The sequence below is a fragment of the Mus pahari genome, chromosome 2 (genome assembly GCF_900095145.1).
Source record: "Mus pahari chromosome 2, PAHARI_EIJ_v1.1, whole genome shotgun sequence".
NCBI classification, from domain to species: Eukaryota; Metazoa; Chordata; class Mammalia; order Rodentia; family Muridae; genus Mus; species Mus pahari.
Genome location: NC_034591.1, coordinates 51,024,789 through 51,036,826, shown reverse-complemented (window position 1 = coordinate 51,036,826; position 12,038 = coordinate 51,024,789). Strand labels below are relative to the sequence as shown.

The window sequence follows — 12,038 nt, the reverse complement described above, 5'->3', positions numbered from 1 at the left end:
ACACATTCCTTTAAACCCATAAAAAGTCTCTCTTGCTTGACCCGTTCCCCACTTAGGTTAAGCTGCCAAGCTAAACCCAACCCAAGCACACTGCTTTTCCCTAGCACAGTCCACAGAGGGTTCTTGTGAACATTTGTGTAACTGCAGTCTCTCATCCATTTGTCCTTGTTGGTTGTATTATCCCTGGAAAGGCTATGTGGCTCTTGTCCATACTTGCTGTCATGTTTTGGAAGGCAGGGCATCTGGGAGCTGGGGGGTGGGGTTGAGGGGTGGGACCGCAGAATCCCATGGCAGACTTGAGGGGCTGTGTAACTGTAGACTCATGAAGGATGTAGGCTTCAGCCAGGCAGATGCCAGGGACGGGTGGGAGGCTAATGCATCTAGGGATAGATGGGCTAGGGAAGTCCACAGACGCTCTGGCTAATACCTGGCCTGATTCTGTGTTGTCTTTATCGACAGGAAGTGAGACTAGCACATCTGCTCTCAAACCTAGTGCCCTCCAGACCAACCAAAGTGCCCCAGCAGCACCGACTGACACAACATCGACAAAGGCCACAGTTGGTGACCCAGTGACAACTACACTTGCTACAGCCCAGACAAGCAACCCCACGTCATCCAAAACCTCAGTCCGACCTCCGACCTCCATTCCGACCCCTCCCCCAAACCCCACAGGAAGTCAAAGCAATGGCAGTTCAACTTCAGCTCCCAGTGGCTCCGAGGTGGACAAGACTAAAACAAACCCTCCCCCCAGTAGCCCTGCCCCCACCAGTAGCAGTGGACAGACAGTCCCCTCTGGAGGCCAGAGCGGTGACAGTTTTACCACGGCCCCGACAACCACTCTGGGGCTAATCAACGTCTCTTCTCAGCCTACTGACCTTAATACCACCGCCAAGCTTCTTTCTACCCCCACAACAGACAGCACGGCAGCACCGAGCACAGCACCGAACACGGCGAGCCATCCTGTGGGGCAGCATACCTCTACTGCTGTCCCCAGCAGCTCTGGCTCAACGCTCAGCACTGACAACGCTACCCTGCCGTGGATGCCCACTACACCCAGTAAGTCATTCCTTGGCAGTTTTTTTGTTTTCGCTTTTCTTCCTCCTTTCTTTCTTTCCCTTTGTGAGTGTGTGTGTGTGTGTGTGTGTGTGTGTGTGTGTGTGTGTGTGTCTTTTTCCTCTTTTGGTTTTTCGAGACAGGGTTTCACTGTGTAGCCCTGGCTGCCCTGGAACTCGCACTCTGTAGACCAGGCTGGCCTCAAACTCAGAGATCTATCTACCTGCCTCTGCCTCCCGAGTACTGGGATGAAAGGTGTGTTCCACCATGTCAGGCTGCTTTTGTTTTTCTTAAGACTTGAGAAGGCCTGGAGACATGGCTCAGCTGGTAAGAGCACTTTCCTACAGAGGACTTAGATCCAATTCTCAACATACACTTGGTGATTGACAGCCATTTGTAATCCTCTGACTCCCTCTACTGGCCTGCTTGGGCACTGCACACATTTGGTCCATAGACCAAAAAAAAAAAAAAAAAAAAATTGCAGGTAAAGTGTGTGTGTGTGTGTGTGTGAGAGAGAGAGAGAGAGAGAGAGAGAGAGAGACAGACAGACAGACAGACAGACAGACAGACAGACAGACAGACAGACAGACAGACACTTGGCAGTACAACTGTCAGTCCGTTGGAAGATAGCGGTGTATGCTAAGTTTTAACTCTTCTACGTGTCTTCTGCCTTTATCAGACCTAGCCTTGAATACCCCTTTTAGCAGTGATAGAGGCTAGCAGTGTATAGATTCAACCAAGCCAGAATCTATACCCAGGCTTGTGCCACAGGTTGTGACCGCAGGGTGTTAGGCAATTCTAAAACTGCTTCTCAGACTTGCTTGGTAGCAATCCACCATAAGAAACATACTTTTAAATAAGTAAAAATAAATGTATGTATGTATGTATGTATGTATGTATGTATGTATGTATGTATGTCAGCATGTGGCACTTGTTGCTAAGCCTGGTGACCTGAGTTGGACCCCGGGAACCCAGGTAATGGGACAGGAGGGTGGCTGACTCCTGCGAGCTTTCGTTCTTTCTTTCAGGACTTGGTGTGCATACTGCGGTTTTCTGGCCCCTTCCTCTCTCCCCCCTTTCCTTCCTCCTTCTCTCTCTCCCTCCCTTCCTCCTTCTGTCCCTCCCTTCCTTCCTCTGTCCTTCCCTTCCTTCCTTTTCTGAGACTGGCCGGCCTGGAAGGAACTCACTCTGTAGACCAGCCTGGCTTCAAATTCACAGAGACCGCCTGCCTCAGCCTCCTGGATGCTGGGATTAAAGCTGTGTACCATCACATCCTGTCTTATGTCTGCTTCTGCTTGCTTAGTTTTTAAAGTGCCAGTCTTTACTGGGTGTTTAAATTAGTGTGAGGATCTATGACTAGCTCAGGAGCTTTAAAATCCTGAGTCAGGGTTTCTGAGCATTAACCTATGCCCTGGGGGACAGGGCTACACCCTGTAGCAGGTGCACGGGCTCAGAATGGTCCACTCAAATCCTTCACTCTTGCAGTTGTGTCCTATGACCTTGGACAAATCACCAAGCTTCAGTTTCCCTGTTGATAAGCAGGGACCATCCTAAAGGAGCAAGTGCCTTTGAAACACAAAGCACAACCCCTCCTACAGAGCATGCACAGTGTGTTAGCTGTGGCTCGCCTGTCCACAGGCCCCCACCCGTGCCTCAGAGAGGTAACTGTAGCATCATTCCTGTGACTCCTGCTTAGTTCTTACTTCATTCAAGTCTAACTCATTCTGTCCCCGGGGCCCAGAACCCCTCTTCTTCATTCCTGCCTCTTTTCCCTCTTCATAGCTACTGGTTTCAGCTTGTTTGAATCATGAAGCCAGTATGCTCTCCTCAGCCTTTGCCTTGTCTGTTACAGAACCACAGGGCACCTCTGAAGCCACTCAGCCCCTCACCAGCCAGACACCAGGTACCACTACATGGCCCGGCTCCACACCACTAGGGTCTACGGCGTCTCAAGTGCCTACGACTGAAGAGTTCACACACCTCAGCTCTAATGGGACTCCCGTGGCCCCTCCAGGCCCCAGCACACCCTCTCCCATCGGGGCCTTTGGGAATTACAAGGTAATTCTAGCAGAGGATGGGATGCGAAAACCCAGACTCAAGGGAGGTCTTCTCCTTTGGCCATCTCAGGGTCCCTGGCTGGACACTTTAAGGAAAAGTTGTCTGTTTCCCGTTTCCTCTGTTCTTACCCCGGGCACCCATGTTCCTGTCTTTGAAACTGACTAGCCATGCCTGAGTTTGCCATGCGCCCTTCCCCTGTGCCACCCACCCTCACCAAGGGGAGAACCCAAGATCAGGTGACTTCGTGCCTAAACCTTCATCTTTTGACCTCTTCCAGCTAAAATGTGATCCTCCCATAAGGCCAGATGAGGAACTCCTCATTCTGAACCTCACAAGAGCCAGCCTTTGCGTGAGTACTCGTGCCCGAGCCCCAGTCCGCCCTACATCCCACCCTGTCCATGAACTCCTCAAAGGGAGTACACATTTCCCACCCACGCTTCAGACTTCTCTAAGTCAGGCAGTGCAGACGGGGCTGCTCCCGGCCTGTGCAGAGCATGCGCAGAGCCCCGGCAGAGCCCCTCAGCCCCCTCAGCTTTTACTGCTCTAGTTGGTCTGGTTGCAGTTCAGTGGCGCTCTCTGTCTCTGTCTCTGTCTCTGTCTCTGTCTCTTTCTCTCTCTCTCTCTGTCTCTCTGTCTCTTTCTCTCTCTCTCTCTCTCTCTCTCTCTCTCTCTCTCTCTCTCTGTGTGTGTGTGTGTGTGTGTGTGTGTGTGTGTGTGTGTGTGTGTGTGTAGAATTGGTAGGTTTTGGCGGGTTGTGTGGCTCAGGCCTCTCGTTCCAGCCGGTTAGGACGTTGAGGCAGGACTGAAGTCAAAGTCTCGCCTTGGCCACAGTGTGTATTTGAAGCTAGCCCTGGCAACTTAATGAGCCTTTCTCTTTAAAAGTAACAGGAGTGCTAGAGAAAGCTTGGGCTAGTGCTCGAGGTCCCCAGTTCACTCTCTAGGGCCTCAGAAAAGAGTTCCCTTCTGAGCAGTCACCCGTTGTCCTGATAGTGGAGTCATAGTTCCTGGTCTCCTGCATAGGTCCATATAAGAAGGTATCGAAATGTGTACAGCTCCCTTCACACCACCAGTGTTCTGGGAGCCAGGGTTTGGTGGGGCTGCACTGCATAGCTCTTGACCTCATTGGTGCAGGAGGTGGCTGATTCGTTGCTGCCCTCTACTGGCCAACTGCCAGTCTTGCAGACATTTCTGCAGCCTGTAGCTTACACCACAGCATCAGCCCTAAAGCCCCCGTTTCCGTCTTCTTGGGGCTTAGGTCTGTGTAAGTAACCCTGTGGACATCCCCAGAACCCCCTTCTGCCTATTCAGCATGCCTCACTTTCCCTCTCCTGAGGTGGCAACAAAGGCTGGAGAATGGCAGGTTTCAATCCTGGGATTGCCTCTCTCCCCTGGCAGTGGAGGAGAGCCGTACCCTGTTTATCCCACTCCCAGCTGAGGCATGATAATACAGCCACTGGGTCCAGAGCCTTAGGGACCTTGCAGGGAGGACAGGGGAAGCCTCGGGGGTCGGGAGGTGACCTGCAGACAAGATGCCCGGGCTGAGGGGATGGAAAAAAAAAAGAGTTCAGAACGAGACTGAGAGGATAAGAGCCAGATGCAGGAGTAGCGCCAGTGAAGTATGGAGAAGCGACTCTTGCAGGCTGAGCAGGCAGGGGGCAGCCTCAGGAGCCCAAGCTGTTGTGGCAAAGCCTGGGAGTCACCTGTGCTGTCGGTACACTAGGAAGGGAGCCCTCCGGATGAGAAACTCGTGGAACTGCTGTGTCACTCGGTCAAAGCGTCCTTCAAGCCGGCTGAGGATTCGTGCACTCTACGGGTGGCCCCTATTCTAGATAACCAAGCGGTGGCAGTGAAGAGTATCATTATTGAGAGTGAGTCGAGGGTGAGGGGACCGGACCCTGTGTGGGAGGGAGTGCCACAGAAGGATGGTTGGGGGTGGAGGCACCTAAGAGTAGACGAGCCAGCCACCATCCCAGCAGACCCGAGGGACTGGGATAGAAACAGGACATCCTCCCCTTGGGTGGAGGTACCCCCTCTACCTCTGCCATTTCACTCTGGGCTGGACCCTGGAGGCAGCATTGGTCTCTGTCTCTCCCACAGCGAAGCTTTCTCCCAAGGCGGTGTATGAACTACTGAAGGACAGATGGGATGACCTGACAGAGGTAAGGGGCTTTGCCCTGTACTGTCCCTAAGCCCAGTGTCCTCTGGAGAGGTCCTTTGCTAGTATTAAGCATGCAGGAGGCAGACAGACGGACAGGGCGGGTGGTAGGATAGCGGCAGCAGACCCACACAGACTGGAGCGGAGACAAGCTGTCCTGGACTCCGTTTTCTGCCATTCAAGTTATGTGTCTCGGCCAGGCTGGAGTCAGTGACATGAAGCTGGGGAAGGAAGGGCCTCCAGAGGTCAATGAGGACCGCTTTAGCCTGCCGCTCATCATCACCATCGTCTGCATGGCATCCTTCCTGCTCCTCGTTGCTGCCCTCTACGGCTGCTGTCACCAGCGGATCTCCCAGAGGAAGGACCAGGTGGGTATTTTCTTACTCTAGTTACCCAGTGCGCCTCTCACTCGGTCTCTCCACGGGAGTGGGCCTGGCCCCTTCGAACAGGTTCTTGTCCCCACTGTCAAGCTAGCTTGTCTCTGACACGGGAGACGCAGTGTGGGAGTAAGAGCAGAAACGCTGGGGTCAAGCCATGTCTGTAAGTCAGCGTCTCTGCATAGTGGGCATGGTCCCTTGCAATCCTGTTCTGGAGATTCAGGTAATATGATCCCTAAATATATTATATATCATGTATGGCCTTAGGCAAGTGCTCCTCTAACCAAGCTTCTTTCACCCGACCAACTAGGACCACATCTTCTCTGGTGTGGTGGTGTACGTTTGTAATCGCAGCAGTTGGGAAGCTGAGGCAAGGGGATCGCAAGTTGGAGGTCAGCCTGGGCTACACAGCAGGACCCTGTCTCATCTTTACAGTGCTGTTCTGCTGTGGGTCTCTACCCTAGCTGTAAACTACTGAGAGCATTAAGACAGTTCCCACTCCTAGTGACCTTGTGCACTGACTGAGGCGTGAGCAGTGGCGGCGTGTATCCACAGCTGGATCTCAGAGCACAGACTACTGTCTGCACATCTGTAAGGGTCGCCCTGTTCACCTCGACCACGGAAAAGTCCTCTCAGGCTGCTCTGAAGGAGCCTTGTTTATTTATTTACTTATTTACTTATGTCATTCTTCTCTGTTATTTATTATGGAATGATGTAGAGAAACAGAGGTTTTCATGGAGAGGGACGGAGAAGAGAAAAAAGATCTCAAGGACAAAATGTCTTCAGAAATCTCTCTCCGTGATGTCACAGACTGCCACGGAATGGAGGTAGAGAGTAGCTGGTACTATTAGGATATGGGGGAGTACTCGTGAGATGGTCAGGCTGGTAGCCAGGGTGGTCTCTGCCCCCACAAGTGAACCACCGGAATTTAATCTAGCCAACTCGAGGTCCCTGGGTGGAATGGGGAAATGTTTCATATTAAAAGCTCATAGCACTCCAAAATTACCGTCTTCCTGTGTTATTGTCCCCAATTTAGCAACGACTCACAGAGGAGCTGCAGACAGTAGAGAACGGTTACCATGACAACCCAACCTTGGAAGTGATGGAGACTCCTTCTGAGATGCAGGAGAAGAAGGTGGTCAACCTTAATGGGGAGCTGGGGGACAGTTGGATCGTCCCTCTGGACAACTTGACCAAGGACGACCTAGACGAGGAGGAAGACACACACCTCTGATCTGACTGCCACCCCGACTGCACGGCAGAGCTTCAGGCCACCCAAAGTGCCATTTGGACAGGGGAGGAAATCTCCCCACCTGAAGACAGAAAGACTGGGGAGGGAGAATGGACTCCGAAGGTTGTCTCCCTCCTCACAATCCCTACAGGGCCTTAATTTCCCTTTTCAAGTTCAATAGAGTCACATTCTGTCCAGTTCCCTCATGTACAATAACCTTCTTGTGCCTGAGCCCAGAGCAGGAAGGCAGGAGGAAGATGGAGAACGCCATGCGAGACGCTCTGGAGCTCCTCCAGGAACGGCACCCTCTCATCTCATAAGACGACTGAGGCCTTAGGTCAGGTGACTTGCACGGGGCCACACAGCCCTTTGGTGACAAAGGTTGCTTCCCTCAGTCTGGTGCTTAATTGCATCCAGACACCTACTGTGTTCATCTGTGCCCATTCCCCAAGGCACAAGACACTTGCAGGCGGGCAGGCTGGAAAAGGAAACCAAGCCTCTATGGTCTCAAGGACAGGTCCCCAATTTCCATCTCCTATAATGTGGCCTCTGCTAGCTTGTTGTATCCCACCTCTCATGAGTTAGTCTTTGGTCCCATTATTTCCCAGGGCCTGGCTTTGAGCCTCTTGTTCTACATTCTGATTTCCTTGCCTTTGCATAGTGGGATTGGGACTAAACTCACAGGCCTCATGATCTAATGGAGTCTGCCTAAGGGGTGGGGCAGGCAGAGGCATCTCATGCTCAGATGGCTTTCTGGATGGCTTCCTCACGGCGGCTGATTCTGTACTGATACTGGCCTATCATTCAAGACACTCCCTAGAAGACACTCCTCAGAATCTCTTCGGGCTGTCTGCTCCCACTAGAAACAAATCCGCAGTAGCTACTGAAAGCAAGATGCTCCTTGTTCGTTGTTCACTGCTCAATTGAGGGGGGTGACTCCTCAAAACCTAGTGTCACATAGCAGTTGTCTAGGGACAGACAGGTCCCAACTGGTCCCTGATCGGCAAATGTGTCTCAGTAGACAATCGATCTAACCTGCCAGGCATTATTGTTCCACGGGAAGCTCAGGGACTTTTCAAGTTGCTGAGAACTCGGGTTGGTGTGTTATGGTGTGTTTTGTGTGTGTGTGTGTGTTTGTTTAATCCAGCTCCTTACTGCCAAAGGCCAAAGCTCAGACCCTGGAGTCTGTTAGCTAATTCCATTGGTTTTCGTCCTCCTTTGCCATGGAGAAAGGCCCAGAACGCGCAGTCTTAAGATACCTTGGCTTACTCTCCCAGCATGGAGCCAGGCTTTTGTGTCTGGTGTCCTCTGTAGCATTCCAGCTGTCCCATTTCTGAAGGCCTCTCAGGGAACATAAAACCATGCCTAGTACCTAGCACAGGACTTGTCCAGGCTTAGCTGTGTCAGGCAGTCATGTACAAGGTTGCCGAGGGCCCAGCAAAGTGATGATGGATTTCCTGAGAAAGGGAGAGGGGACCCTGGGTGGAGCTTTGAACTCGGCCCATGGTTTGTATTCTTGGGCATAAGTTCCCAGGACTAACTGTCTGGTTTGGAGCAGCTTATTTAAAAGGGGAGCTAGGGGGGCAGACAGGTGTACTCGGCCTCCGTCTATCTTTACAGCTCACTCTCTGAGTGAGATACAGGCTAGGGAGAAAGAAAAGGCTGACAGAAGTCAGGGAAGGCTCCCAGTGAGTTTCACAGGAGCTTGAAAAAAAATGCTAAGAAGAACTCACAAGCCCCTTGGCCTGCTTCTCTAAGGTTTGCAGGGGAGTGTGGGGAACAGTGCCAACTGGGGGGTAAATTAGGTCTGTTTGATCCCTGCATTAGGTTCTGTCACCCAGTGGGTTCATTCTGTCACGGTCTGAGAGGCAGACAGGATTTCTTCCCCTTTGCTACAATCAATGGGGCAAGGCCATTTGACAGACCACAAATGCTTTTTCTGCAAACTTGGTCACAGATTTCAGCCCTCAGCTTGTCAGGTATGACTGTAATATTAGACAACAGATACTGTGTCTGGGCAGGAGGAACAGCCATGGTGCTGCCCAGACTGGCCCAGTGTTCCTTCTTGTGCACTCAAATTGTGTAGCCTTTTAGTACAGCTGGAGAGTCTGACACCTGGCCTTCCCTTGCTCTTACTGCTGGGACATCTGTTCAGCAAGGCATGCTGCTAGCATCTATACAAGGCATCTTCCTGTGGTTGTGACTGGGTTTTTAGAGCTGTCTGTTAATTCACAAATGCCCAGGATGAGAAAAGGGAGAGGAGGGAAATTTAGCGTCAGCTGTACCAAAGAGAAAGCAGAGCTCTTCATTTCAGTGGCAAATGGTTCTCCCCTAGCTGCAAACCCCGAGGACCCGACGGCTGTGACTGAGCAAGCCCAGCAGCTCCTGTGCTCCCGGGTGGGTGTCAAGAGAAGCAGCCAAGCATGGGGCACCGAGCAGTCGGCCTGGCAGAACAGGACCCAGACTCATCTAGGACACTCACTTCTATCTTCCCTGATAGAGTGAGCCAGCCCACTCTATCAGTGTTTGAGTTTTATTGGCCTTTTGCCTGTTTTTTTGGACAATACACTGGTCAAACTTTGAAGAGTAAGTTGAAAAGTTGACAAGATCTATGCCTATTTTTGACACTGTAAATCCAAGAGCCACATGTTTATTTGCCCTGTACTACTTTCAGAGTAAACTTTGGGGAAAGATTTGATAGCTAAGAGAGGTAGCTAAGCCCCCCTCCCCCCCCTTTGGAACAAGAATGTAAATGTCTATTTAGTAGAAATGGCTTTTTTAAAAATGAAGAATATAACAAGACAGGCTGGTAACAAACATATTTGCCTTGTAGATAGCGGACTTACACCTCCCCCGCCAAGCCTCACCCCTGCTGCAGTTCAGGCTGGAGTTGAGAATGGTCTGTGATGGTCACAGGGAATGTTTTGGAGGTACAGTCCAGTCCGTCTCCCCAGGGACAGAGAGAAGGTGAAAACATGCGTCCCACACTGCCCACCCTGTGTGTGTTTCTCAAGAACAGGGAATTAAGGTCCACAACTTCTAGGTACAAGGTTGCAGGATACCGCCAGTCCTTCCTCGAGCTAACCCTGAAGGGGCGGGGAGGACACACGGGACACTAAGCCATCTTCTGGGCTCTGGAATCACATGGTCCAAGGTGTAAATAAGCATTCTAGGGGCCTGAGTTTTGTTTTTTTGTTTTGTTTTTGTTTTTACCTGTCATGAATTAATTTTGAAAACTCCCCGAGGAATGTCCAGCAGAACGAGGATCAAAGGGACTAGCCTAGATGAAGGCAGAGGGGGAGAAGCCTTGTAGAGCAAGCAGCCTGTGTCACTGTCGGCCGTCAGATAGGGTGGGGCCTTTCTGTTTGTGAAAGCCAACCAGCTTGCACAGGAGACTGGGGGAGTGTATGCTGTAGTGGACAGGGGTCTAAAGTACACTGGAATTTATTGAGAGATTATAGTTAACTATTGCATTTTCTTATAAAGTATATTTTGGAAAATTGTACACTGTCAATAAAAATGCTTTTGTGTAAGCTGGTTCAGGCCCTAGTGTTTTGCTCTGGCTTAAAATTCTTCACCTGAGGGAGGACATTAGCTCCTTCTTTAATTGGGTTTAATTGGGCAGCATCCTCTGCTCTCATCAGCACCTGCAGCATTCCACCAGAAGAGGGGGAAAGAGGAGATGCTGGAAGGAGTGGAGGACCCCAGGGCTAGCACCTGAGAGGACCAAGTTCCTCGCTGTGCACTGTTTACAAATTTGTCACCATCTAACACCCTTCTGCTTCTGCCTGTAGTGTAATGATACATGACCACTACCAAAGAAAGATACCATGCCAGTTGGGTGTGAAACCACCACCAAGAGATAAAACCAAGCACGCTAGAAACCAGCTCGGGTCTGCACACAGAAGGTTGCTACGAGAGGTTGTGCTTGACCTCTCACACAGTGAAGGATGGAGCTGATGGGCGTGAACGTGGTACATCTCTTGGCCACATTACCAATAGCTACATTTTTCTCAGGGCAAGCGAACCCTACATTACCAGCTTGAAGTAGGGAAAGGGAAAGGTCTGCCCTGCAGAGTTGGCCCATCTCTGCCTCCACCTCAGCAGTCATATGACATTTCCACCTCATTTATAGGAAAACAGGGCACACTATGTGATAAACTGCAGACTTCCTCTCTTTGGTCCAGGCCCTGACTCCATCTTTTCTCTCTTCAGTGCCAGATTCTTTTCTCTATACCACCATCATGCCTGAATTCTAAAAACAAACTTCTGGATTATATCCACAGTTACCAGGGATTTTTTTTTTTTCTTAAGTCTTTTGTGCACTGGTAGGCAAGTGACACCCAGAGGGGTGGGCCAGAGTTAGGGCCAGGGTATTTTGAGGTTAACCTCATGAGTATGCCAAAGACACAGAAAAGATCTAAATGCCAGGAACTCCCAAAGGACCATGGCCCTGCTCAGGCACACTGTTCTAACAGTGACTCACAGTTTATCACAACCCACAAATTAGCTCTAAGGCTCCATTCTCTTCCGGAGTAGTCGCTGACCTGGCTCCTTGCCTGGACAATCTAGAGGTCCTCTTAGTTGATTTTTTTTCAACCTATAAGCTCCCTCCCAAACCACCTCTCTTCTGAACCCAAAAGGAAAAAAGAAAGATGGGACTGGCAAACACTTAGGAGCATTGCTCAAACACTTCCTCTTAATGAAACCGACGGAGCCTCACAGACCATCTACTGCTAATATTTACTTGTGCAGTTGGGACTGGCCCACATGTCCCAGTCTGTACAGTCTGCACACTGCCAAGCATCCTCCTCTCTTGGATTCTGCCAATCATCAAGGCTTTCCAGCATAGTGGACAGATCCCTGTTCCCCGGCTCTTCTCTCCACTGTTACTGACTACCCTGCTTTTCCTGGCTGAGGGCACAGGACAGTTTCCGTGGCCATTCAAGGCACTGTAGAAAGGGCTGGGTAAGCTGAAGCATCATGTTCAGCTGCCTCCCACCGCTGCTCTTCTGAAACAAAAACTACAGAGGAGGGGATGCCTAATAAAGAGGAAAGAGAAGATAGCGCACACTGCAGCAGAGCCACTCTTTTCCAACCGAACCTTCCGAAATTTGCTGTTGTGGACATGAACAGTACTCCACTCCCCCACCCCACCCACTGC

General features: G+C 51.0%; 1 protein-coding gene across 1 annotated transcript in view; it reads left to right on the top strand.

Moving 5' to 3' along the window:
* Positions 1–7,139, top strand: part of Podxl (podocalyxin like) — a 41,358-nt gene extending 34,219 nt beyond the window's left edge. Inside the window, exons 2-8 of the mRNA XM_029534856.1 lie at positions 460–1,056; positions 2,906–3,111; positions 3,389–3,460; positions 4,832–4,979; positions 5,209–5,270; positions 5,467–5,634; positions 6,680–7,139. Of these exons, the coding sequence (XP_029390716.1) occupies positions 460–1,056; positions 2,906–3,111; positions 3,389–3,460; positions 4,832–4,979; positions 5,209–5,270; positions 5,467–5,634; positions 6,680–6,877 (1,451 nt within the window). The 3' untranslated portion in view covers positions 6,878–7,139. The remainder of the gene's footprint in view (positions 1–459; positions 1,057–2,905; positions 3,112–3,388; positions 3,461–4,831; positions 4,980–5,208; positions 5,271–5,466; positions 5,635–6,679) is intronic.
* Positions 7,140–12,038: the final 4,899 nt, after the last annotated feature.